The 27129-nt window shown below is 35.1% G+C and overlaps 1 protein-coding gene across 3 annotated transcripts in view; it reads left to right on the forward strand.

Moving 5' to 3' along the window:
- Creb1 (cAMP responsive element binding protein 1) overlaps positions 1-27129 on the forward strand; it is a 43749-nt gene that overhangs the window by 866 nt on the left and 15754 nt on the right. For 2 of the 3 annotated variants that reach the window (XR_004517523.1, XM_010616087.3), the window contains exons 2-7: positions 4984-5130; positions 5891-5932; positions 12662-12762; positions 16651-16793; positions 20926-21108; positions 22926-23076. Coding sequence is in view for 2 of the 3 variants with exons in the window: in XM_010616087.3 (XP_010614389.1) it covers positions 4984-5130; positions 5891-5932; positions 12662-12762; positions 16651-16793; positions 20926-21108; positions 22926-23076 (767 nt within the window). In the remaining variant the exon portion in view is untranslated. The remainder of the gene's footprint in view (positions 1-4983; positions 5131-5890; positions 5933-12661; positions 12763-16650; positions 16794-20925; positions 21109-22925; positions 23077-27129) is intronic. The other variant, XM_010616089.3, reaches the window with a different exon arrangement.

The raw sequence follows: 27129 nt of genomic DNA on the forward strand, positions 1-27129 counted from the left end.
AAAAAAAAAAAAAAAAAAAAAAAAAAACAAGCCGGGTGTGGTGGCACATGCCTGTAATCCCAGCACTCAGGAGGTCAAGGCAGGTGTATTGCTGTGAGTTCAAGACCAGCCTGGGCTACATAGTTCCAGGTTAGTCTCAACTACATAGTGGAACCCTGTCTAAAAAAAAAAATTTGAGAGGGCCAATGATGTGGCTGGCAAGCTCAAGGTCCTGAGTTCAATCCCTGGTACTAGAGAAAAAAAATAAGAGGATAAACCTGCTAGGTTAATAGTGTAACAATGCCAGTTTAAGAAGAAGGTTCTCAGGACGAAGTAATCCTGGCAGAAGTTCTGGTATGTCTAGCTTCAGTTTTCCTCAAGTATTTAAAAGCTCCTAGAGAAACCACTGAGCATAAATGAGTCTTGGATAATAGGCTCACTATGGTTGATGTGGGTGGGGTGTTTAACTGATATAAAACATGGGCCAGATATTGGCCTCCAGCAGGAATTTGATCAGGAGAAATGGTTGCTCCGTGTTCTTTCCTAGAATTACCGAGGCCCACCTGCAGCCCTCATGAGTAAGACAAAACCAAATACACTAAAAGTGGATACTCAGATGAGGCAAGGGCTTGATTAATACAGGATTGAAGTAAGCAAGCACAGCTAAGACTCCAGGCTCATCCAAGCCCTTTTCTCTGGGGAAGATGACAGCAGTTATGATGACAAGCCTTGATATAGCTGTACTTTTAGTCACACTACTCTTTTGCCTGATTAGCCTCTGATTTGCTGTATAGTGTCGTCCTGGGAGTTCTCACTCTCCTTGTTTTTGTCTTAGTGATGTAGTAGAGTGTGTATCTATCTAATGGTACCTTGAGGAAAAAAAGTTTGGGTAAAGAATTCTTGGTTTAAAAGGGTTGTTTGTTTTTTAATTTTGAAAGCATCGCTCCACAGTAACTTATTCTAGTGTTCTTGCAAAGAACAATTCTTATTTTGTATCTCTGGTATCCTATAAAATTACTTTGGTCACAGTACTTCAAAATTTCATTATCATGGGCATTGATAAATTGAATCAGTGTTTTAACATCTGTATTCAGAGATCTCTATTATAGTGAAAATAATATGTCTTCGCTTTTAGGAGTTTTATTTAAATTATTTGATTGATGTTTTTTTCCTGTATTCTTTCTTATTTCTCTGGAGGATCCTGTGGTCTAGACATTCTATCCATGGGACAGTTTTTCTCATCTCTCCTGAGTTCTATCTTTCTGTTCTGTTTTCTGGGAGATTTCCTCAACACAATCCAAATCCAGCCTATCTGTTGAACTTTTTATTTGTTTATGTTGTCTTCTCATAGAGCTCCATATAGCTACCCACTACCATTTGTTTTGCTCTCCATCTTTCACTTTAGAGGCTTTCCCCATATGTTTGATAATTTGTGATTGACTTCTCAGGTTTAAAAGTAGGGAGGGAACTAGGGAGTGGAGGTGTACTTAGCATATGTGAGGCCTAGGTTCAATCCCTAGCACCATATATGAGTACATAAAAGTGGACTAAGAAGCATTAAATGTTGCTATGTTTGGGCCTAATATCTGTGAGGTGCAAGTTTCACTATAGGTGGTAGTAGTCCTAATAACAGTATCTTTAACTCTCTCTTTGTATTGCAGTCTTGGGTTCTACAGAGACTTCACTAATCCCTGGTTATAGGGAGAAATACTGAGAACCAAGTGAGAAGAAAGGGCTAGAGTTTAGTAGCTGCCTTCAGCAATGCCTGGTGTTAGGCCTCAAGAAACTATTCAGAGAGTAAATTTCCATTTTTCAGTCACAGTGTGGTAGATTTATTTGTTCTTCCATGGGGAGTTAGGGAGAGGATCTAATTGTTTTTCACAAAGTCTTCAAGTAGCCTTCCTTATTATCAGCGTTTTTTCACGCTACCTCTTATGGTAAATCCCAGCCTCTGGATTTTTGTACTGCACATCAGACTGTCTCTCAACTTATGAGTTGGCCATCTGAAATTTTCCCAATTCATTTATCTGCCCTCCAGCTTCCTAGACTCTTTATTACTATTACCTCTTTTCTCATTCTAATATTTGTGTAAGTATACCTATAAAAATGAAATTAATTTAATGAAGTACAATTGGGGATTCAGGAAAGAAAATGCATGTGTTCCAATTCTTATCAAACAGCCATTACTGAAGACTTAAAATTGGAGTCACATGATTTGAATTTTAGGGAAGCTAGTATCTTTTTCTATTTATACATATTCAATTATTTTTAAGGGAAATGCTTTTGGTTTCAATTTAAGTTAAAAGGTAAAAAAGGATGATCATTGTAGCTTTTTGTCATAGGCAAATTTAAAAATCTAAGTAATAAGTTTGTTAAGCAAGTTATATACTTATATAGCCATTAAACTATTAAAGGAAACAACGGTGTGGAAAAATATATTTTTAAACATTTATAAACAAAAATATTATAAAAATTGAATGTTCTCATGTGCCTTAAAAAACGGTTTAGGAGATGTACAGCAAAAAATAACTAATGATAAGCTTTTGAGTAGAAGAAATGTAAATTTTGTTTTGTTTTTGTACTTTACATGTCTGTGTTTTATAAACTTAAAATGAGAGAAGCCATTATGAAGAATGATCAGTGTACAAGGATTGAGTTAGCTTCTTATATTTACCCTAGAGGGCTTAGGAAGGACAATATAACAGTTGCTTTAAATATCAGAAGAGCTTTTCTATAGAATTAAGACAAGCTAATACTATGAATAGTCTTAAGGTTTGCCTCAAACGTCAGTGAAGGGCAAAGTATTGCTGGGTTCCTTTAGACTGATTTTGCAAAAAGTGACTCTGATATGGATAATGCATATGTGACATTTTTAGAATTAGGTAAAAATCTTAAAAAAGATTTAAAGTGGCTGAAAGAAAATAATAAGGACAGGTTTCCTTTTCCAAACTGTCTGAAAAAGCTCCTTGTTTTAACTAGTGTGCAAAAGACTGTCTGTGGTAGTGATCTTTTCCCAAAGCTTCAGAATCAACTAATTGTCTGCTAAACATCCTTGCAAATTCATGTGCCAGCCCATCTTCCATCACAGTCCTAATCACACAAGACCGTGTCCTTACTTATGTTTTTTCTTTTTTTGGTACGGGGATTGAACACGGGACCTTGCACTTGCAAGGCAGGCGGCAGAACCACTGAGCTAAATCCCCGGCCTTTACTTATGTTTTCTGTTTCATTTGATGATATAGCTTACCAATTCTCATGTGAAACATATGAGTCATTTTTTATTACTCTTGCCTCTTTTAACCAGTCATGCATAAAGCCCTGATTGGTCTGCTTCCACATTTCTGTAAAAATCACTTCATTCCCATCCTTATTACTGCTGCCTTGTTTCTGGCCTTCATCATCTCACCTTAACTACTGTGCAGGCTTTTCATTTGCTCTCTCCAGTCTAGCATTTTTCTCTCTCCTGAGATTGTATCTTTTATGCTACCACTAAAGTAAGCTATCTAAAATGTATACCTCAGTGTAATATTCAGGAGTTCAAAGCCCTTTCTTCAGTGTCTTCTCCATACTCTGCAGGATAAAATGTATGCTCCTTCCTGTGACACATAGAGACGATCATGACTGGCTCAGTTACCCCTGCCCACCTCTGTCACTATCTCTCCTCCTACTCCATGCTAACATTGCACTCTCTTAGCTCTGAAATTCTCTTCATCCCTGTCATGTAGAAGTTGCTGCTTCTCTTTGCTTTTTTCATTGCTACCTCTCTGAAGTTTTGTGCCTTCCAGTCTACAAGTCACAGTAGTAATGATGTCTAACTAGTATTCACTGTTTGAAACTCCCATTCTTACCTGTTAGCCTCCCTCTTAGGTTCATTTGAATAGATTTGCCAAACACAATATGTCAATTTTTCTTTTAGCAAACCTCTTACTCCACTGAATTACATTTACTAGAATATCTTCCCCATTCCTTTACACACACACACACACACACACACACACACACACACCAGTAATTTCTTTGGGGTCAGGACTTGTACCTGTGTCATTTTTATAGTTTCAGTTAAAGCACTGTTTCTGGCAGATAAGGTCCCAGTAGCTTTTTACCAAATGAGCCAGTAACATCCCTCTTAAGTATATTGGAGCACAAAAACAATAAATACTATCTGATAGACCTGTGACTGAAGGGTTCTTTTAAATTGAATATTGACTAATTTAAATTGCCACGTTTGTGCCTCAGGAGAAAATTGGATTTTCTTATATTTTAACTCTGCCCTTTTATTTATTGAGAATGGAAACAAATTTTTTAAAAAGCTGCTACCAGTTTAGTGATTTTTTTTCAAGGAAAAGAGGAAATTGAATTTTTCAATTATAATGCTTATTAATGCTTTTGCAATAAAAAAGTATGCTCGTAATTAGTTTAAATGAGAACACTAGCTGCTTATTATTAAGTGTATATTTGTTATAGACTTAGTATAGGTCAGTTTTTCCCAAGCTTGAGAACAGTTAAGGTTTTACAACATGGCTTATTTTACAAGATATTTTGAAAACTTTTGTTTCTTCAAGGATAGCACATCTGTTGACCTTAGGTAAATTAATTTCTTTGAGCAGTAGTTTATTTTGTCCTAAAATGGAGATGGTACTTATTACTTAGCCTTCAGTTTCTTCAGAGCAAAACAAGAAATTGGTTACAAAAGCAGCCAGGAAAATGTAAAAGCACCTAATAGAGTGGTATTTAGTGTTTAGAGGAAGTGTGTGTTGCATATTTTGATACTAGATTAAAGTAACTTTTTATTGGTCATTTGGGAGTGATTCAAAAGAAAGGAGGGGAGCCTATAAGGTTTTTTTTTTTAAATATTAACATTTAATTGGTTTGTTTCACTATAGTGAAATACTAATGTAGCAGAAAGGTCATATTTTTGCTTCTAAAAAGTTACTTTAAATTGAATCTGAGTAGTTCCAAGGAAATACCTGTAATGATAATTGTTTTCCATGTTCAACACCATAGGTATCTATGCCAGCAGCTCATGCAACATCATCTGCTCCCACCGTAACTTTAGTACAGCTGCCCAATGGGCAGACAGTTCAAGTCCATGGAGTTATTCAGGCGGCCCAGCCATCAGTTATTCAGTCTCCACAAGTCCAGACAGTTCAGGTATGTGTATAAAAAGTTTTGCATATACTTTTGTAACTATTGTTTATAGCCATTTCTGTCTCCTTTCATTAGTTATAAAACTAAGGACACATCTAGTTCATAGTTTTATGTCATAATAAAGGAATATGCTGCATATGTATAGTCATCTTTATATGTAGGAATGTATGTACACATGAACATATGAAGAAAATTACTTTTTCTTAAGCTGCAGAAAAAAAGAATTGATTGGGGAAAATAATTAAGTACATAGGATAAAGTAAAATATTTGGGAGAGACTATGTAAAGCTGATGAACTTCAGTTAAGAAAAATTAAGATACATAGGTAACTTTGTAATAATATTCTAAACCTGCATTTAGGTGAGAAATCCTTGATTAACAAATTATTAATTTTATCTGAGGTATTATTTGGATTTAGAGATCACATACAACTTTTGTAATATATATTTTATTCTGAGCTTTTGGTTAGAGTGTACGACTTGGAAATAATAGTGTATTCAGAAGGTACATTGATCATATGGCACATTAGCTTATTCTTTGGTGTTTGTGCCTTTGGTTTGAATCCAAAGAGAATAAAGGCACTTTGGACCTCTGAAGGTGACTATTTAATTGTAAGGAACCAAGAGCAGTATAGACCTTTGCAGTTGAGCTAATTGAAGGGGAAACAAAGAAAGAGGAAACAGAGAGGGAGAGAGAGAGAACTTAATGTTCATTCAAGTAGGCTATAACCCCAGCCTCCCATTTCATATATTTTGCTTCACAGTCTTCCTGTAAGGACTTAAAAAGACTTTTCTCCAGAACACAGGTGAGTCCTAGGTCCTACATTTGAAGAGAACTATTATTAGAAAGGAAGGTGAGAAATTACCTTTATGTCTTTGTCCTCTAAAAATGTGAAATTTCAAGGTTTAAGTAAAATCCTTAGATCCTTACATGTCTTCTACTGCCAGGCCAAACTTGCTACCTACTCAGTCCTTAACATATTATTTAATTCCTCTTTATAATATTTCTCCTCCTCCACATGGTATTCTAGCATTACTTGAGCACTCTCAGAGAAAGGAATCTGTCTCCTAAGGTGATCTACTTAGAGTTCTAAGTAGTTCGGAGTGATTTCTAAATTTTTCTTTATGGTATTGAGCCAGAATATGTTTTTGTAAAATTGTTACATGATATTTCCAGTTCTGTCCTCAGAAACGAGATTGGCAAATCTGATTCCTTTTCTGTTGGACTGTTTCCTCTTCTACCACTGTACACTGCCTATTTATAAGAAAATTTCCACGCTCAACAAACATGTTTTTCGTTTCTTTTCTTTTTTTTTTTTTTGGTACTGGGGCTTGAACTCGGGTCTTTGCGCTTGCAAGGCAGGCCACCAAACCGCTGAGCTAAATCCCCAGCCCAAACGTGTTTTTCTTTAACCTTATGTTATATTGTGTACCTTTGATTTCCCCTTCACCATCCTGGTTGTTTTTCTTCTAGGTGAAAGCTTTTATACGTGATAACCCAGAACTCATTGATATTTGTAGAGGAGAAAAGGATTCTCTTTATCCTTGAAGCATTTATTAAGGCCATACTAGTTTTTGCTTGTTTGTTTTTGTTTTGTTTTGTTTGCCATGTTATACTGAGTCATTGAGCTGCTATTGTCTCCTACTTGGTTCTGTCTTGGCTTTTGGTTTGTTTCAACACTTATGTATGGTTAGGAGATAATGTTTTTTGTGTGAAATCATCAAATTGTATAAATATGTATAAGATATTTAGAACAGATTTTGTTAACTAGTATATAATGTTATCTAAATAAAGATCTAAGTGTTGGTATTTCTGTGAAATCATAATGACGAGTTATTTTTTGCCTTAGTTTTTATCTCACTCCATACTACCTTAACATTATCCACAGAGTATCCCATTTCTAATTCCTCACCCATATCTTCCTCTTGGTAAAGTGTACAGAACTTGACCTGCTTGTCATGAAATCTCGATTTCAATTCCAGACCCAGTTTGCATATTAGTAGGCCGAATGACCTTGGGCATGTCAACCTTTTTTTTTTTTTTTTTTTTTTTTAACTTACAGAAGCGCTCTCTAAAACAAAACAAAAATTCCTAAAATTAAAACCACAACATTTGTAAAGACTTGATATTTATTGACTGTGTTCTTAAATCCAATCTCTATTTTGGAGCAATATAATTTGAACCTGGGGATTATATGGCCATTTCCTTTATAGAAGTATGTATTCATCTTTTCAGGAACACATTTGCCATTAAGGTGAGCTATGCTTACAATTTAAAATATGTGTATTTGCTAAGGAAAAGTTGGACCAAATCAAGACACAAGTGTACTTGCCTTTAAACAGCCTAAACCATGGAGAATCTATTGGACTTTTAATAGTCACTTCAGCTGACTAATAGTGATTAATAATACTAACTGGTAAATAGTTTATATCAGAAAAGGACATCAAAAAAGTACAGGAATTCTGTCATGTCTAGATAAGAGAATATTAGTAATATGTAACAAAATTGCCAAAATATACAAGTACATTTTTCTTGATGGGAGAGTAAGATATTTGGGCTTCTATTTATATATTTTGAGACTGTTAGAAAGTGAGCTGTACTGATATTTCATATACAGCTTGGTTTTGGTGCCCTAATTGTTCTTAAAAAGATGAGTAACATCTCAGAGCTTATTTGAGATTCCTCACAAATTCATTAGGATTTACACAGTGTATAGGAGTTGACAGTGGCATCCTTGTTTTCATTACTTTTGGCCACATATCAGTGTAGTGTAGTTTAAATGTGCCAGACATAGAATTTATAAATTATATTAAAGTATTTCATGTTTCTTTAACAAACGTTTATTGATCACATGCTATGTGCTAGTCATTGTTCTAGGTACTATCACAGACAACAGTGAAAAAACAATACGTCTCTATTTGCATGAAGATCACATTTGAGTGAAGAGAGACAGACTATGAAATAAAATATGTCAGGTGAGGATAAGTGCTGGAGAGGTTAATAAAACAGGGAAAAGAGAAAGATGATGTGGGAAAGGTGTTCTATTTTATGTGAGGTGTTGGGGGAACACTGAGAGGAGACCAAAAAACAGCGAAGGCAACTAAGACAGGCCGATAATACAAGCAGATTCAAAGGATTGAAAATAAAAGTATGGTTGGATATCAAGGAATAGCAAGTTGTTGCTGGAATAAAGAAGGAAGAGTGGTTGAAGATGAAGCTTTTGATGGAATCTTTTTAATACTTTGCAATATGATGGGGTCAACACTAAAAATTTGTACAACATAGAGGTAGGTTCTGTGCTCATTACTTAAGAGCTGTATAACTTAAGGATAGTGTTTTGTTTTTTTTAAACATAATTGTTCAAAGTTTCTGATTTTCATGATGATGGCAAAGACTTAACAAGGGCTTTTTTGGTTTGTTTGTTTTTGTGTTTTGTTTTTTTGTACTGGGGCTCAAACTTGGGACCTTGCGCTTGCAAGGCAGGTGGTGGCACTACTGAGCTAAATCCCTGGCCCTACAAGGGATATTTTATGTGACAGATATTTTTGAAAAAAATCCAGTTGACATTCTTTCTAGGTGGAAATGATATTCTAACCATGAATGAGATAATTGTTGCTTTTTGAAAGAAATGTGCAGTGGAGAGAGCATTTTGAAAATAGAAATTGAGAAATCATCCATACTTTCCACTGCAAACAATGTATGTTGTCTACTCTAATAAATTCGTATACTATTGAAACCTTAGAAATACTGTTTCCTAAACTGTACAGAAGTTTGGCACATGTTGAACTTATTTGTTAAAAATACGAAATTGTAGCTAGGTTTGGTGGCACCTGCTTGTAACCTAAGCTACTCAGGAGACTAAGGGAGGAGGTAGCAGAATCAAAGCTAGCCTTGGCAACTTAAAAATAAAAATATCTGAAAAATGAAAGTTTTTTTTAAAGGGCTAGTATATAGTTCAGCAGTAGAGCCTTTGCCCTAGGTTCATTTTCCAGTACTGCCAAAAAGAAAGTAATTAACAGCTTCCTCTTAACTGTGCAGTATCTTAATTAAAGCCAGGGAGTGAAAATATACTAGATAGATGTCATAAATGGTAGGTGACAGTGAAAAATGATTTTTTTATAAGCACAGCTTGAGTAAGATACATTTACTTTTGTGACCTGTGTATTCTAAATTGTGAGTTACCTTTTTCAGAACTAGCAGATGTTGAATAACATTTCCAAAAACCTAAGCTTAGATTAGTTCCCTGCCCATAAATAAGTGTTATAGTGATGATCTTTAATGGGGTATGTTTAATGACATTACTTCACCATAGTGAAAAATTATTTATTTCTAAGAGACTTAAAATTTTAATATCTGTACTTATTTAAGAAATGTTATTGTATGATATAAAGAACACACTTAAAAATTTGTAAGTAAGAAACACATGGCTGAGGCAGTGTGGTGGCACACATCTGTAATCACAGCACTCTGGGAAGCTGATGAGGCAGGAGGATCAAAATTTAGTGAGACGTTGTCTCAAAATAAAAAGGATTGGGGATGTAGCTCAGTATGAAGGCCCTAGGTTCAGTCACTAGTATTACAAAAAGGGGTGGGTGTATGTGAAGTTCTTTGTATAAATCTGCAGATCAAAAGTTTGAAGATCAGTGTTTGAGACTTCTACTAAATTCATTGATCAGTAAATTAAAAAAAATAAACTAAACCAGGGAAAGTGTGTAAGTTTTCAGTGGATTGTGTGTAATTTTCCCCCCAAATACCTAATGTTTTACCATTGCTTTACTTTGAAACTTCAAGTGATAATAAAGACTTTTCCCTATCATATAAATAGGAAGGTATAATTTTTAAATCAAAGTTGAGAAATGCAGGTCTAAAACTTTCTAAGTAGTGGTTTGGCTTTTTGAAATTTTTTGACTGTCACAAGTGGCCAAAATTAAAGACCGACTTAAGGAATTCAGGAAGAAGTTAATAAGAGATGTCAAGAAGTAAGGATCACAGGGATTCCATTGTTGGAGTATGATAATTTGTAATAATTTATAATTGATATAATGTTTTCATGTGATTGTTCTTAAGGTGTAAATATACTGAACTATTATTTTTACATGATTTTTTTTTTTTTAAGTCCAGTATGGTTTTTTTTGTTTTGTTTTGTTTTTTCGTACCAGAGATCGAACTTGGGACTTTGAGCTTGCAAGGCAGGTGGCGGCACCACTGAGCTAAATCCCCAGCCTTGTTTTGTTTTTTTAACCCGAAAATTTTAGCATAGTTTTAGGTTCACAATAAAATTGAGAAAAAGATGAGAAAAGTTCCCATATACCCTGTGTCTTCACACATACATAGCCCTCCCCATACTGACTTTACCACACAAGATTGGTATGGTTGTTAAAATTGATGGACCTATCATAATCACTCAAACTCCACAGTTTCAGTCTTGATGTTTGGTACATTCCATGCCAGTGTGGTTTCTGTTTTGTCTGAATTCCTTTTGTATTAAAAAGAGAATTAACATAATTATTAAATAGTGATTATTTGCTTCTGTCTGAATTGACAAAATTTTATAGATTGGAGGAGGGCAACCTTTTTTGTACTAAGTGTCATCCACTGAGTTTGGTGAGGGAGGATGAAAAGTCACATACAAAACAAAGTAATAATTTCTAAACTATCCTGTGGGTAAATAGCTTGTTTTAATGAGTTTCACATCAGAAAGACATGTTCCCAGACCATTAAATGTCCATAAGAAACAGTTGTAAGGATGAGGCATGTGTGAGTCAAGCAAAGTACAAAGAAAGCCACAGAGGAAGTGTTAAGATTCTGAGTGGATGCCGGGGATTTAGCTCAGTGGTTCTGCCGCCTGCTTTGCAAGTGCAAGGACCCGAGTTCAATCCCCAGTACAAAAAAAAAAAAAAAAAAAAGATTCTGAGTGGAGTATTCATTAATTAAAAAAACAACTTATCACAATACTGTTTACTTTGACCTTGGTTTTGTTCTGACACTCTGCTAAGTCCTTTTCACAGTTCCTGATCTGCTCTGTATCTGAGAAAGTTTGTGCAGAAACTGTTGATAAGACTAATTACAACAGCTTCTGATGAGTGAAACATTTTTTTACATGCTCCTTTAGAAGTATCTGTAGCATTTTTAATTTGCTAAGGATCATAGACTAAATTCAGCCTCGCTTATGGTCTTAGCTATCCTTTCTGGTTTTGTTAATCCTTGACTGCTTTTTAAAGTCTGAAAGATTTTTTTATAGTGCGAAAAACTGTACTACCTTTACTTTAAAGGATTTGGATAGGTAGGTACATCACCTTCTTTTAAGTGTATTTTGCAAAGTGTTACTAGATTAACCACATTCTTTTTTAAAAGTGATGATGTGTGTCACAAAGCACTGTCAAAATAAGTATAGTACCCACTCTCTAGAATCCTTAGGCTTGGACCACATAAAGAATACCTTTGGAGTTTCTCGGGTACTTCTTGAATATGATTTTTCTTATTGCCATTGTTACACACATATTTTGATGAGCTGACCCTTCTTTCTGGGTTAGATCTAATTCTCTTTCTGACAGTATCATGTGTGCCTGTTTTAGAAAACAGCCTAAGGCTTTTGCAGTTTAGAGGAAACTGGCAATATAGATTTATCAGATAAGCATAGGTAGGTTAGGGAACTGCTAGTCTAGACATAGGCTAAAAATGCTATTGAGTTGTTGCTTCTGCCAACACAGGTTTAAGACTGAAAGCACCAGGATTTTGATGCTGTTAAGGATCTCTAAAGTGGAGATACTAAGTATTAACAGGGGTACTGCTGCTTAGCTTTGTCACTTTGCTGAGTTACCTAACCTCTTTGTACCTTAATTCTTCCATCTGTAAAACTAATATAATACTAGCAACTATGTAGTGCCTGATGTTACTATATTAAGTAATATAAGTGTGCTTTAGCATAGCGCCTGGCACATAGTACGTCATCAGTAAATTCTAGTTTCTGTTGTTTCATCTAAATCTTTATTCACTTATCTTCATTATATTTCAGTCTAGGAATACTTCACCAGAAATACCTTGAATATTTGTTTTAAAATAATTGTAAAATGCTAGCTTTGAAATATGTCTATTTGTAGTAGAAAATTTTATACAAAGTTGCTATAAAATAACTATCTGGAAGGTGGTGAGGGATAGCCGATCTTATTCGTATCACTGTAAATGTACTTGTGATGTTTGCACAGTAAAGAAAATATTTGTATAGACTTAGGAGTAAATATTTAGTTTTTCCCTTATGTCTAAAACCTTATTTTTACTGGTGATTTTTGTTATAATAACCATAAGAAAAAAAACTGAAAAGTAAGTATCCAAGTATCCAAGATTGATTACATGGAGTCCTAAAAGAAATAAAGGACAAATGTTTTAATTATAAAATGTTATGGGACCTAAGTGTGATTGTCATCCAAGATTGATTACATGGAGTCCTGAAAGAAATTAAGGACAAATGTTTTAATTATAAAATGTTATGGGACCTAAGTTTGATTATCATGATAATGCTTTTCTTTATTTTCAGATTTCAACTATTGCAGAAAGTGAAGATTCACAGGAATCAGTGGATAGCGTAACTGATTCCCAGAAGCGAAGGGAAATTCTTTCTAGAAGGCCTTCCTACAGGTATGAGATTTAATAATTAGAATCAAAGATTGCAGAAAATCTTAGCTCTAGATGGAGATGTCAAAAGACCAGTACCAGAAAGATCACTTCTTGCTCTGAATGATCTTGAATAAACATTGATAATTTTATAGACTGTGCCACCTGCTGCTTTTCTGTTTGAGTTTGGAATACATTTGATAGAGTTACCACATTCTCTAGTGTCATTTCTAAAGCTATGCTAGTTCATTTGCTTCACTTTTGCAAACTATTTCTTACGCTGTAAGGCTTAGTAGATAAGTATTTATTAATTTAGTAGTTGTTGCAGTGTGGTACTTTGCTAACATCCTCTTAATTTCAGGGAAACTTAGGATAGTTTCAGGGGCATTTCTATAGTGGATGTTGCCTGGCCTATTGCTTGCCTCCAAAATAGACCAAAACCATTTATTGTGTGTAGAAATTGGCTCCCTATTAAATATCTCCAGGAAGGACATGACCACAGATCTTATTAAACTTATTTAAAGTTTAATAAATTTGAGACTTAAAATTATCTTTATTGTTGTAAGTCTAAATTTTCTATTTATGTATATTTGTTCCCCTTTAAGGGAGAATTATTTAGTTATTAAGCTAGCCCTTTTCTCTGTCCTTATAATCAAATGTAAAATCCTAAGTGAATACTGATTTTGGGGTGTTTTTTGTTTTGTTTTGTTTTGGTTTTTGGTTTTTTTTTTTTTTTTTTTGCTTTTTGAGACAGAGTCTTTCTATGTAGTTTAAGCTGGCATTGAACTCACTATGCATCCGAGGCTGGTCTTGAACATGTGGTGATCCTCCTTCCTCAGCCTGCTAAGTTGCTGGGCTTATAGGAGTACACTACTACATCCAGCTTGATACATTTTTAAGGCTTTAAATTTTATGTTTCTAGGTATATGTTGTGTGAACGTAGACATAAGGCTATCTTAGCTGCAGGCCTTCTAAGTCACAGCTTTTATATTGAAAAAAATTTATTTGACTTAATTGGCTTGTAACATTAATCCTAGCAATAATCATTGAAATAATTACACCTTAATAATCGAAGAAATATGCCACGAGACCAGACACTTCTAGAGAAAGGTTTTGGAAAGATAATGTTATTGGCCCTTACAATCAAACACACAGGGGTACCATTAAGTTTATAAATTCCTGAAACATAGCCCTTATTAATACAGCAAAGTAGAGCGGGGGATTTAGCTCAGTGGTTCTGCCACCTGCCTCAAAAGCACAAGGTCCTGAGTTCGATCCCTGGCACCCCCCAAAAAACCAAAAAGCAATATAGCAAAGTAATAAAATTCTTGTGATAATTGGAGTTTAATTGATAGTACTGAAACAACTCATTTTCATAGTGATTAATTTATATCTAGAGGAAGTCCTTGAATGGCCCCCACTTGGCCTCACTTGGCTTTTTTTTTTTTTTTTTTTTTTTTTTTGAGACGGTCTCACTATGTAGTTGAGGCTGACCTGGAACTCACTAGTATCCCAGGCTGGTTTCAAACTCAGACAGATCCTCCTGCCTCAGCCTCACACAGGTGTGTGCCTCTATGCCCCAGCCTTGGCTTCATATTTTTAACAGCAGTGTAGCTGAAAAATGTCAAGTCATGTTCATCAGATTTGCAAACAATAGAACCTTAAGTGATAAGGACCCTGAGGGTTAAGCAAGTGAGTACTTTGAAAGCATAGCAGCCAAAGGAAGTAGGTTAGAATAAAGTGATAGTATATTTGGGGTGGCGGATTGTTTTGAGTTCTTTATATATTCTAGATAATAGTCCTTTGAGGGGCAGCTGGTAAAAATTTTTTCCCACATTGTAGATTGTCTCTTAGTTCTGTTGATGGTTTCTTTTGCAGTGCAGAAGCTTTTTAGTAAGATGAGATCTCAGTTGTTGATTCTTTCTGCTAGTTCCCATGCTGCTGACGATTTGTTCATGAAGTCTTTTCCTATGCCAGTGTCTTCCAGAGTTCTGCCTAATTTATCTGCCAGCAAGTTCAGTGTTTCTTTTTTAATATTTAGATCTTTAATGCACTTGGATTTTAATTTAGTGCATGGTGAGAGATAAGGGTCTAGTTTTAATCTTTGGCAGGTTGAGATCCAGTTTTTCCAACACCATTTATTAAAGAAGCTATCTTTCCTCCAGTGGGGATGGTCAGCTCCTTTGTCAAAAATGAGGTAGCTGAGTATATCTGGAGTTGTTTTTGTGTCTTTCAGTCTGTTCCACTGATCCTCAGGTCTGTTTCTTTGCCAGCCCCCCAAATATAAAGACCCAATTCAAAAATGGGCATCTGAAATAAACAGACATTCCTCAGACAAAGAAGTAAAAGCACCAAGTAAATATATGAAAAAACGTTCCACATCACTAGAGATGCAGACAACACTGAGATTCCACCTCACCCCACAAAGAATGGCTGCTATCAAGAAATCACACAATAACAAATGTTGGCAGGGTTGTGGGGAAAAAGAAACCCTTCTCCATTGTTGGTGGGAGTGCAGACTGGTGCAACCACTATGGAAATCAATATGGAGATACCTGAAAGAGCTGGGACTAGAGGTTCCACTTGACCCAGCTATACCTCTGCTGGGTATCTTTCCAAAAGAATTGAAAGAATCATATCACAGTGACATATGCACACCTATGTTTATTATCAGCACAGTTTGTAATAGCTTAAACTTGGAAATAGCCCATTTGCCCATCCTTTGGAAACTGGATAAAGAAGATGTGGTTTTTCTATAATAAAATGGAATACTACTCAGCCATAAAGAATGAGAAATTAGATTCAATCATAGGAAAATGGATACATTTTGAGGATATACTCCTAAGTGAAATAAGTCATACATGTGTAAATACCGAATAATTTCTCTGGTGTGAAAAACTATAGTAGTACACAAGATCCTAATGAGATAATTAATGTGAAATAGGAAGAAAAGGGCTAAAGGTGTAGGGAAAGTGGGAAGAGTAGGGGAAGGGTAATAAGGGAAAAGAAAAAAATATGAGAAAATGAAAAAATGGAAATAAAGTGTTTGTAAATGGGGAGGGCAAGGAGAGGGTGAAGGGAGGGCAGGGACAAGGGGAAAAATGAGAACCAAGACCTGTCATGTAAAGGTACAAGATCCCAATAATGAATGTAACTATACTGTATGCCTAAAATGTACCAATAAACTCAGTAAAAAAAATAAAGTGATAGTAATTGTAAACATTTTGAATCTGAGTATAAAGTAAAACTAGTTATATCAGATTCGGGATTAAAAATCCATTTGGAAAAGCTACATAGGTCTTTAATTATCATCAACATAATGTGATCCACCACCCCCCATTCCCCAAAGCCAGAATACCATAAGGCTCTATTAGTAAAAACCTAGTGTCTAGACTAATGGAGGAAATGAATCCCACTGCTCAGACCATATCTGGAATGTACTTTAAAAGAGTGAAATGTAGCAATGTATTTATTAAAAAGAAAAAAAAGTGAAAGGTATTCAGGGAAGAGGACCGAGATGGTTCAGAACAGTGATGGTGTACATTTTAGAGCTTTCAGTGATAATAAACAGCCCACTGCAGCATGTGTGCCATAGGGTTGCCACGCTGGTTTAGAAGATAAGTAATTTGTAAAACTGGAAAAAGAGGAGTAAGAATGATCATGCAAAAGAGATGAAGAAATATATTTTCATTGTACTTTTCCATATATACACATACTGTGTGTATGTGTATAGTTTTTCTTTATTGTTCTATTATATTTGGTATCACTGATTCCTTTGGAACTTTTTCTTAAAATTCATATATTTTTAACTTGTGGTCTAAGTACTAATAGTTTTCTGCCAGCTTTTAAGTCTTTATTTGTATTTAGCCAGTAAATTTTACTCTTAATTAATATAGTTCTCTCTTTTTCTAGGAAAATTTTGAATGACTTATCTTCTGATGCACCAGGAGTGCCAAGGATTGAAGAAGAGAAATCTGAGGAGGAGACGTCAGCCCCTGCCATTACCACTGTAACAGTGCCAACACCGATTTACCAAACTAGCAGTGGACAGTACAGTGAGTAATCAGTATTTCTGTACTGAAGAAAGAGAAGAAAAACTAATGATTATATTCTCGGTGAAGGACTCAAGTACTCAGGTGTCCCTAAGTCTTGCTGCCATCATTTTATTTCTTTATTTTTCAGTATGCAGAGGATTTTCTTTTAGAGTTTTTTTTTTTTTTTTTTTCTGGGGATCAAATTCGGGCCCTGGTGCTTGTGAGGCAGGCAGCGAAACCACTGAACCTAACCCCTGGCCCTCTGTAGAGTTTTGGTTAGGATTATTCAAGTGTATAAGCCTTTCATGTGTGCTTTTGCATGTGCAGATGCAGTCTGAAGTTTTTCAGACAACTAAATAAAACTCAGGATTTTAGTCTTCATGCTGAGAGAATGAGTTTTTCAGATTAAAAAAAATCATTCTTTGTGCTTAAAGCAGAAAAAGTCTCATTCATCTCTTATTTTCTAAATGTAGCCTTTAAAAATCATATTTAGTAATGCTGCAATTAGGGGTGTGAGTGGTTTGGTTTTAGTCTGCTGCTAGCAATTCAATTATTTTATTATAAAAAGATAATATAAAGATAAGGACTGCTAAAGTTAACAGAATACTTTGCTTTTTGGCTCGAACAAAACAGTGATTTCTCCACAGATTTTAGCTTCCATTTGTGATGTCTTCATTTGACACCCAGATCTCATCTTTCACTTAAATCTATTATAAACTGTTGAATTCTGCTTTTGCCTGGTCAAAGACATTTGTGTGAATGTTATGTTCTCTCTTTCCTCTACCTTTTCCTTTCGGTGTACCTTATACATGACACCCGGGTTACTGGTTTTTTAGTTTCAGTACAACTTTGGTTTGTTTACATGCAGTTTGAATTCCAACTATAATAAAAACAGATTCTCAAGCTGCAACATTTTTGGTTCTCCCAAAACTAAACTTGGTAGTTTAAGCTACTTGTTAGCTAAGCTTAATGATTTAGTTGTCTTTTGTCGATGGTGGTGTTGTTGGCAAAGGTACATCTCTGTGGCTACATAAGTGTGCATATATTTTCAGTTTATGATAGGTTCATATTCAGATAATATTTTAGTATTTAAGGTGTGTCTTTTATGACACTGACACATGACCTTTATTTTCTCCCTACTTCAGCATACCAAAAGTATGTAAAATATTCCTGTCAGTAACAGATTCACTATTGCAGAATTTCTCACTTGAACTAGAAAGCATGCTTTTTAGGGAAGAAACATAGCTAAATCTGAAAGAGGGAAGTTTAGAGAAGTACTATCATCCCTTTACATATCTGATTTTATATCTACTTCTCCAGCAACTGAAAACTACTAGTTTTGCTTTTTTTTTTTTGGTACGGGGATCGAACTCAGGCCCTTGTGCTTGTAGGGCAAGCAGTGAAAACCACTGAGCTAAATCCCTGGTGGAAACTACTACTTTTAAAAGGTTAATAATATTTTGAAATTTTAAAAGCTTGATTCATTATTTTTATCCCCTACCTGCTGTCTTATACACATGGATTTGATGGAACTGTGTTGAGAACCAATATAATGAATGCTCAACATGTATAACAATGTTTATTTCTTAACAAGATGAACATATGGTTGTCAAATATCAATTGTTAGAAGGTTATATTATTATTAAAACACAGATTCCTTTTTATCCCTCTTTAGTAATAACAGTGACAGATTTTCTTCCTTTTTTTTTCTCTCCTTTCCCCAATACCTGGGATTGAACTCAGGACCTTGTGCTTGCCAGGCAGGTATGGCAGCACTACTGAACTAAATCACCAGCCTTCCTCCTACCTCCATTCTTTTTTCATACACATGCTGTCCTGTTAACATATATGTGTGTAGAATGTCTGCTTAATTACATCTTTTTCTAAATTTCTGATAGAATCATACCAGTTACTTGACTTCTGTCTTTTTAATTTTTGGGTTTTTTTTTGGGCGGGGGGTTGAGACAGGGTCTCACTATGTAGTTGATACTGACCTAGAACAGAACTCACTATGTAGCCCAGGCTGGTCTCGAACTCATAGTGATACTTATTCTGCCTCAGCCTCTCGAGTGCTGGGATTACAAGCATGCGCCACCATGCCTCGCTTAGAGTTTGATTTTGTTGAAACTCAATTTCTTTGATGTATGAAAAAGTATTATAGAGAAAAAAATGTCAGGATCAGACTTCATTTTCTTAAAGTATTTTCATATACACAACCTTATTTAATAATGTTTACAATTGTACTGTGTGGCTGTTTTTACAGAGGGGATAATAGAATCAAGTAAGTTTAGCAATAGAACTTGAATTATACCCCAAATTTTTTCAGTGCAATTTTCTTCTTCCACCCGTCTTGAATTCACAGCTGTGTGCCCCCCCCAAGTAATGACTAAATATACAGTACTAGGTCCTGGGTATGATAGCACACTTGTGTAATTCCAATGCTGAGGGAGTTGAGGCAGAAGGATCACAAGTTTGAGTTCTGCCTGGGCAACTAAGCAGAGGCCTGTATCAGAGGAGGGGTGGATGGGTGGATGGATGGATGGACCTGGGAATGTAGGTCATAGGCAGAGTATTCTTGGGTTTGATTCCCAGTACATAAAGCAAAAAACACACACAATAGGATGTGCTTATTAACTCTGTGAGAATTTGTGGTTCAATTCCATTAACCCTCTAATTCTTTCAAATAATCTTGAAAAATTAATCTTAGAATAATTCTTAATACATCCAATTTTCCTCTTGTCAAAGTAAAACAAAATAGCAAAAGTAGGTGGGTTGTATTGCCAGTGTCTTAATTTCTAAAAGTCATTTTGCCAACCAAATAATAACCACAAACTCTTATTTCTTGATTAAATAGTGTATAACCGATTTTTCATGTGCAGATGGCTTGGGCTATTAGTTTTCCATAGCCTGCTAATAACTGGTCCCAAACTAATTCCATTCTAATAGTAACATACACAAGTCAGGCATGTTGATCTCATATTCTTTTACTTTTATTTTAAATCAGTGGAAATTGATATATGTAAAATTGTAAATTTGGGGAGATCCTTTTTGTGCAAAAGTTGACCCTTTGCAAGGAGATTTTTTTTTTTTTCTTAGAAAAGTTTGACCTACATTTCTAAATTCTGGTATCTAAAAGATTGTGTCTTCCAAATATATAGCTTTTTTAAAATGAACTTTGTCACATACTATAGCATAAAGATGATTTTGGTGTTTTATAAGTGAAATATCTGTTAGTCTGAACATTGATGAAATTTCCTTTTACCTGACCAATGGCAAGTGTGGTTAATGAATAATCAACCATTAAAAATTACTATGAGAATGCTGAGATATGTAACAGAAATAGCAGTAATTTTTTTTTTCTTAATGATTTTAGACTCTTAATTTTAAACTTCATGAGAGACTTGCAATAACAAGTTACAGAGGCTTACTTGTTTCATTGAGTGGACATTTTTACTTCTTGTTTTCTTTTTTAAAGATTGGTTCTTCCTGTGTCGCTCAAGCTAATTTTGAACTCGAGCCGTCCTTCCACCTCAGCCTCCCGATTAGCTGGGATATAGGCACGTGCCACTGCGCCTGGCTATTTAAACATACTTTGAATATATTTTAGAAATTGCTACAAAAGTGAAAATAGAAAAAAAAAGTTAGAATAGAATATACTGAGAAGTTGCTTTATTAATTAATTGCACTATAAACCAACCATTTGTTGGGTGCCTGTTGCATGCTCACCCCTGGGCATGAAAGTAGAGAACAGTCACATTACCTTCGATCAAGAAATGTATTTACTATTGAGGCAGCAAATAGTAGTTCATGGTGGAATAAACTATGGATCACAAAGGTAGCACTTCTAAGAACTAAATAACATCAAAAGGAATTTGACATTTTTCCATTTGCCTATGTTTTAAAAATTATTAACAGGCATTATTATCAATTATAATGAAGTTCATAGAGTACATTTGTGTTAGAGAAATGGAATGTCGTTTTTCCTGAGTAGAAAGTTGAATATATCAGCTCCTTCTTGGTGATATTAGTTATTATAATAATTTTTCCTCGGTTTGTGTCTTGCACATTTTCTGCATTGAATTTAGTGTGTTTTAAAAGTCTTATATGGTATTAATTAAACAAACTTTTAACAATAAATTTTGTTGGGTTTTAGTTGCCATTACCCAGGGAGGAGCAATACAGCTGGCTAACAATGGAACCGATGGAGTACAGGGCCTTCAGACATTAACCATGACCAATGCAGCTGCCACCCAACCGGGTACTACCATCCTACAGTATGCACAGACCACTGATGGACAGCAGATCTTAGTGCCCAGCAACCAAGTTGTTGTTCAAGGTAAGGGAGTTCAGAACTCACAAGTGTGGTTCTTTGAAAGATTAAAATTTAAACTTATACTTTTTTTAAAAAGTATTGTGTTCCAAAATACTATTAAATGTAGTTAACTTTTCTTCAATAATATTTTCCATGAATTCTTCCATTATTCCACTTGGACCAAAATGTCATGGCATAAAAACAACTATTTTCATTTTTTACAATATAATACACATCTTTAACATCTTTAAGATTTTGGAATGGGAAAAACATGATAGGTTAGAAAGAAATCAGAAAATAGGAAAGATGGATCTTAGATCTAATTCTGCATGGAATTTCTGTCTGACTTTGAGCAGGACCCAGCCTCTTCGGTCGTTTTGTTTTGTTTTGTTTTTTAATCTAATGTCAAACGAAAGCTGTATTTATTGACTGATGAGAATTTTGGAGGTTCATAATTGTTTCTTGCTTCTTATTCAAGGGAAATAGATCCTCTTTTCTAAATTCATCAATTTTTCTTTCAAATGAAAACACTATAGTACAAAAGTAACATGCTAGTTTATAAGTCTCATTTTTGGAGAAAATGGTAGTTGTTAAATCTTGATGAATTCTAGAAATGGTTTTTTACACATCTGTTTTATTTATTGCAGGAATCTATGGATAAAAGTTGACCCATTGTTTGTTGAATTCATTTGAATACTACAAGAATTTATGCCAGATTAGAAATTTGTAGGTTGAGGAAATAGTGAATTTGTTTTTGAAAAATACTTTAATAATACTGCATTTGCCCGTGGTGTAGGTATACCTTCACCACAGATAATTACTTTTGGATAATTCTGAAACGCCAATTAGAAAGTCATCATTTAAAGAACTCTAATGTATTTAAAGAACATATTCTGTTAGTAAACAATATTTGAAAAAATATTTTGCTTATTAATGGAAGTAAAACACCTTTTCACTTTACATGCAGGTACTCAAAAATTGTAAAGCAGGATGTCAGTGAATTTGAATTCTGAACTACAGTTTGAAGATGGTAACATGTTTAGTATATAATCAAATTACACATTTTAACTGATATTGATATCAAATATGAATAATTTTATAAAGACCATCATTCTCTCGTAGTGTTAGGGTTCTCATTTTAGGACAGCATATTTCTTCAACTGTTTTGAGAAGCAGTTTGACAAATAGTGATTGTTTCTTTTCACAAATGGTGAATGGTTTAGTTACAAAAACAAAACGAGTTTACTTCACTATTATCATTTACATGAAAACAGTGTTTACAAATAATATAATTGGCATCAAATCGTACACTTTTACATGCAGTTTTATTTAAATTAGAAATTTACAGTAGTTGACCATTATGCTTTATTTTCTCTTCTATTTTGCTATTTTATGAAAAATCATGGTCGTTTTTATGTCGTGGCAAGAGTCTACTTGAGATTTTTTAATATGAATTTACCAAAATCAGAGGAAGACATTGAGGACTATACTCTTTCTAGGAAGATCAACCCAGCTGTGCCCTACTTTCCTTTTAGACTTAAGGTTGGTAAGCATGTTAACAACAGAATAGAACTGCATTCCAATGAAAGATAAATATAAGATTAAATAGACACAGGTTAAGAGTTCTTTTACCCAAGTGTCTATACTAATAAGTACATTAAATTTAGATGTATTTGTGAGTAATGAGTCAAAACACTGCTGATTTTTTTTTGACATTTTGGCCAGAATCATCTGTCCCTTACTGTTTTGCTAATTCAAAAAGTATGTTCAGATTGATGATTGACAAAGTTGAGTCAGGTCACAGTGTTTGTGTCTTATGCCTTACTCGCTGTTCTTTTCAGCTGCCTCTGGAGATGTACAGACATACCAGATTCGTACCGCACCCACCAGCACCATTGCCCCTGGAGTTGTTATGGCATCTTCCCCAGCACTTCCTACACAGCCTGCTGAAGAAGCAGCTCGAAAGAGAGAAGTTCGTCTAATGAAGAACAGGTACCTAATATTCCATTTACCCAGATGTGGGTTGAGTACATCCACAAATTCTGCGAAATGTGTCTTTATATCTATTGATAATAGGATCTTTGTGCTTACTGCAAATTTTTTTCTGGAAAAATTGATGGATCTTGCTGAAATATCTTTTAGCTAAAATGCATTTTTAAAATGGCTAATATGGAGGGCCAGGAATTTAGTTCAATGGCACTGTGCCTGCCTCACAAGCTCAAGGGCCTGAGTTCAATCCCTGGTACCAGGAAAAAAGTGGGGGTGCTAATAGGGAACAGGGATTTAGCTGAGTGGCACTGTACCTGCCTCACAAGCACAAGGTCCTGAGTTTGATTCCCAGTACCAAAAAAAAAGGCTAATAGGGGCCAAGGATTTAGTTCAATGGTGCCACTGCCTGCCTCATAAGCTCAAGGGCCCGAGTTTGATCCCTGGTACCAAAAAAGATGGGGGTTGGTACCGAGGATTGAACTCGGGCCCTTGCGCTTGCAAAGCAGGTAGTGGAACCACTAAGCTAAATCCCTGGCCCAAGATTTTGTGTCTTTAATCAGAAAGTTTTCTAGTTTGCCCATGGGAAATGTCAAATACAGGTTTGCTATGTTTTTAATTTGCTCCAACCAATTGGCCAGGTTATTTAAAAATTATATTTCATGAGTAGTATTGTTCAATATAGGTGTAGCATGTTTATTTGCACTGTTAAACTTTTATATTCAGTTTATATGTAATAAAGTAAATATATGATGGCCATTCCATGTTTTAATATTTTTCTTTTCTCAACATAATACTTAAAAGAGTCCTTCAAAATAGATTAATTCTAAGAATACCACATTACTGACAAAATCTTAAAATAGATAGGCTTCAACAATGAAAATACTACATGTAATGGCTGCGAATGTAATTTTGCCTAATATGAGCAAGGACACCCAGAGTTCAGTCCCAACACTACACAAAGAAAATACCACATGTCAAAAATCTATGAAATATAGGGCTGGGGATTTAGCTCAGTGGTTCCACTGCCTGCCTTGAAAACGCAAGGTCTAGAGTTTGATTCCTGGTACCCAAAAAAAAAAAAAAAAAAAAAAAAAAAAAAAAAAAAAAAAAAAAAAAAAAAAAAAAAAACAAAATCTATGAAATATAGACAGCTATTTTCAAAAAGTAACTTCATTGCTGTAAATGGTTTTACCATTGATAACAGAATAAAAGTTACTAAATATTTAGCTTAAGATTTAAGTACGGAAATGACTAAGACAAAAACGAAAATTTAGCTCAGCGGTTCGGTGACCTGCCTTATAAGCACAAGGACCCGAGTTCAATCCCCGGTACCAAAAAAAAAAAAATTATATAAAGTTTAAAATTTGAAGTTGGTGGAAACATTCCAGTTTCCACCCCAAGATTCTTCATTTCAACTTTTCTTTTCCCCCCTGGTACTGGGAGTCGAACTTGGGACCCTGCGCATGCAAGGCCGGCACAGTACCACTGAGCTAAATTGCCAGCCCCAAGAGTCTTCAAATACTATTGTAAAGTGAAAGAAACAAATTGAATTTGGAAGAGTCTGGCTTCAAGTGCTGGCTCCATCCCTTGTCTGTATCTTAGGAGAACCTATTATTTATCTTCTGTACTTGCAAGTTTCTTTGTAAAGTAGGGTACCTTGCCCACCCAAATTGATAATCTAAGGGTCAAATTAACTATTCTTCTGAAAGCACTCTGTAACTACAGTGGTCTGTTGAAGTGTTTTTTTGTTTTTTGTTTTTGTTTTTCTATATGGGGATTGAACTTAGGACCTTGCCACTTGCAAGGCAAGTAGCAGAACCACTGAGCTAAATCCCCAGCCCTGAAGTGTTTCTTTTTTGAGTGATTTCATGTTTCAGCAGAGCAGACTCTTTATTCCTAAAATATTCTTAGCTGTCACAGTATTCATAAATTATGCTATGAGAAATGACAGAGCCATTTTAGATATTAGGGGGAAAGTTGGAAAGAAGATGAGTGACTTTTATTTGTACCCTGTCTGACTTTCTGTAAGTACTGAAGTTGTGATACTAAACAAAAGGTGAAGTCATATTTAAATGTATTCTAAAATATAATTGTTTTGTTTGAAATTATTTGTAAAGAAATAAACCATTTTTTAAAATGGCATTTGGGGATGGTGGCACACACCTGTAAACATCAGCACTCTGGGAGGCTAAGGCTAAAGGATTACAAGTCTGAGCCCAACCCAGGCAACTTAGTGACTTTGTAAGACTGTGTCTCAAAAATGTTAAAAGGGGGCTGGAGTGGGGATGCAGTTCAGTGTTCTCAAGGTCCTGGAATCAATTCCCAGTACTTTCCCTGCCATCCCCAAAGAAGTTTCATGCAAATGCCTGGTTATAAAACTCAAGACAACAGCACTTACTAAAGAAAACCGTTCTAAGCAGAACAATCAATCAGAAAAATCTTTTAGATTATAAAATCAAAAGAAATATTTAAGAGTTCCTGTGGTGGTACCACCTGTTATCCCTACCCTTTGAGAAGCTGAGGGAAGAGTATCACAAGACAAAGTTTGGTGTGAGCAATTTAGTAATTTAGCAAGACCCTGTTTCAAAATAGAAAATTAAGAAAGGGCTGAGGATGTATATAGCTTACTCTGAATGCCTTGGGCTCAATCCTTCACATTGTGTCTAGGTAGTTTGGCTCTGTGGACAAAATGTTTCACCCTCATACAGAAAACACTAGAGAAACCAGTGTGATTATAGTGCGTGCCAGCATTGTACCTTCCCACCTGCTCCATCATAGCATCCCAGAACAGCGCTCATGGTTGACACTCACTGACTTGCAGACCAGATTTGCTTTTTTCTGTTTATTTTTCCTCTTAATTTATAATCTCTGTTCCCAATCTCACCTAACCAGCTCACAAGTTAAAGACAGGTTTATAGCTCCTAACAGTCTTTTTCACATGAGATACAGTACAGAATCTACCTGACATTATAGAGTCCAATAAAATACTTCTGCTTGGATTTATTTACACTAGTCTTAAAAAGGAGACTTTCACGGATTACTTTTTCCCTTCATTACCATATTATTGCTGCGTTTTCAGCTCCTACTCAGTGGAACCTGGCTTCTATGACCCCCATATTCTTCCTATATCTTTTTGGTTTTTTTGTTTTGTTTTTTTTTTTGTACCGGGGATCGAACTTGGGAATTTGTACTTGGGAAGCAGCTAGCAGAACCACTGAGCTAAATCCCCAACCCTTCCTTTGTCTATAAAATGGCAAAGACTTCCCCCATGTACAAACACTTGGCAAGACCACTATTCTCTTTTCACTTTGTGGAGTACTTAATACTTTTGACTGCTTATTCTTCTAAACTCTTCTTTGGCTCGTTCAGCTGGAAATTTCATGTATTTCAGGTATCACCTATATGCTGATATCTCATAATTCCATATATTCTGATTTTGATCTTTCTCTTAGGTTCTTTATATTATTCATTCAGTGAAGTTGATTCGTATTCCCACTTTATAGAGGAGGAGAAGGTAAATATCAGAGAAAAGTTAAGAATGCTGACAAAGGTCACATCTTTTAATAGACTGGTAGAACTGAGATTCCAACCTCTGGTGCCAAAACCTATGAACATGCTATTTCATTCCTGTGTCTCTAACCAGAGCACATGGCAATGTGCTGGTGATATGCAGCACCAGGAAGTAGACATCAAATGCTTTCCTTAGGTGTTCATTTTATCCAAATATTAGAAATAAAACTATTTTAAAGTTAAAAACAAAATTATATTATAGTATATAGTACAGTAGATACCTTGGGCTTTTTTCCAAAATCCCCTTACTCTCCTCTGTTGCTATGCACACTTGTGGAAAAGTTAGAGAAGTATTCTCCTGAACATACCCAGTAGGATGACTATCCCTTATGTACATCAAATAGAGCCTATCTTAAACTACACTTGGATGGGAAAAGGTTGCAGCCCCAAAATTCTGCACTATCCAAATTGCTATTCACTCCAAAATGAAGATACCATCCTGAAAGAAAATAGAGATGTTTGTATTAGGGTAGTGCTACTACACTA

Source organism: Fukomys damarensis, unplaced genomic scaffold (assembly GCF_012274545.1).
Source record: "Fukomys damarensis isolate Sample0158 unplaced genomic scaffold, DMR_v1.0_HiC HiC_scaffold_16, whole genome shotgun sequence".
NCBI lineage: Eukaryota > Metazoa > Chordata > Mammalia > Rodentia > Bathyergidae > Fukomys > Fukomys damarensis.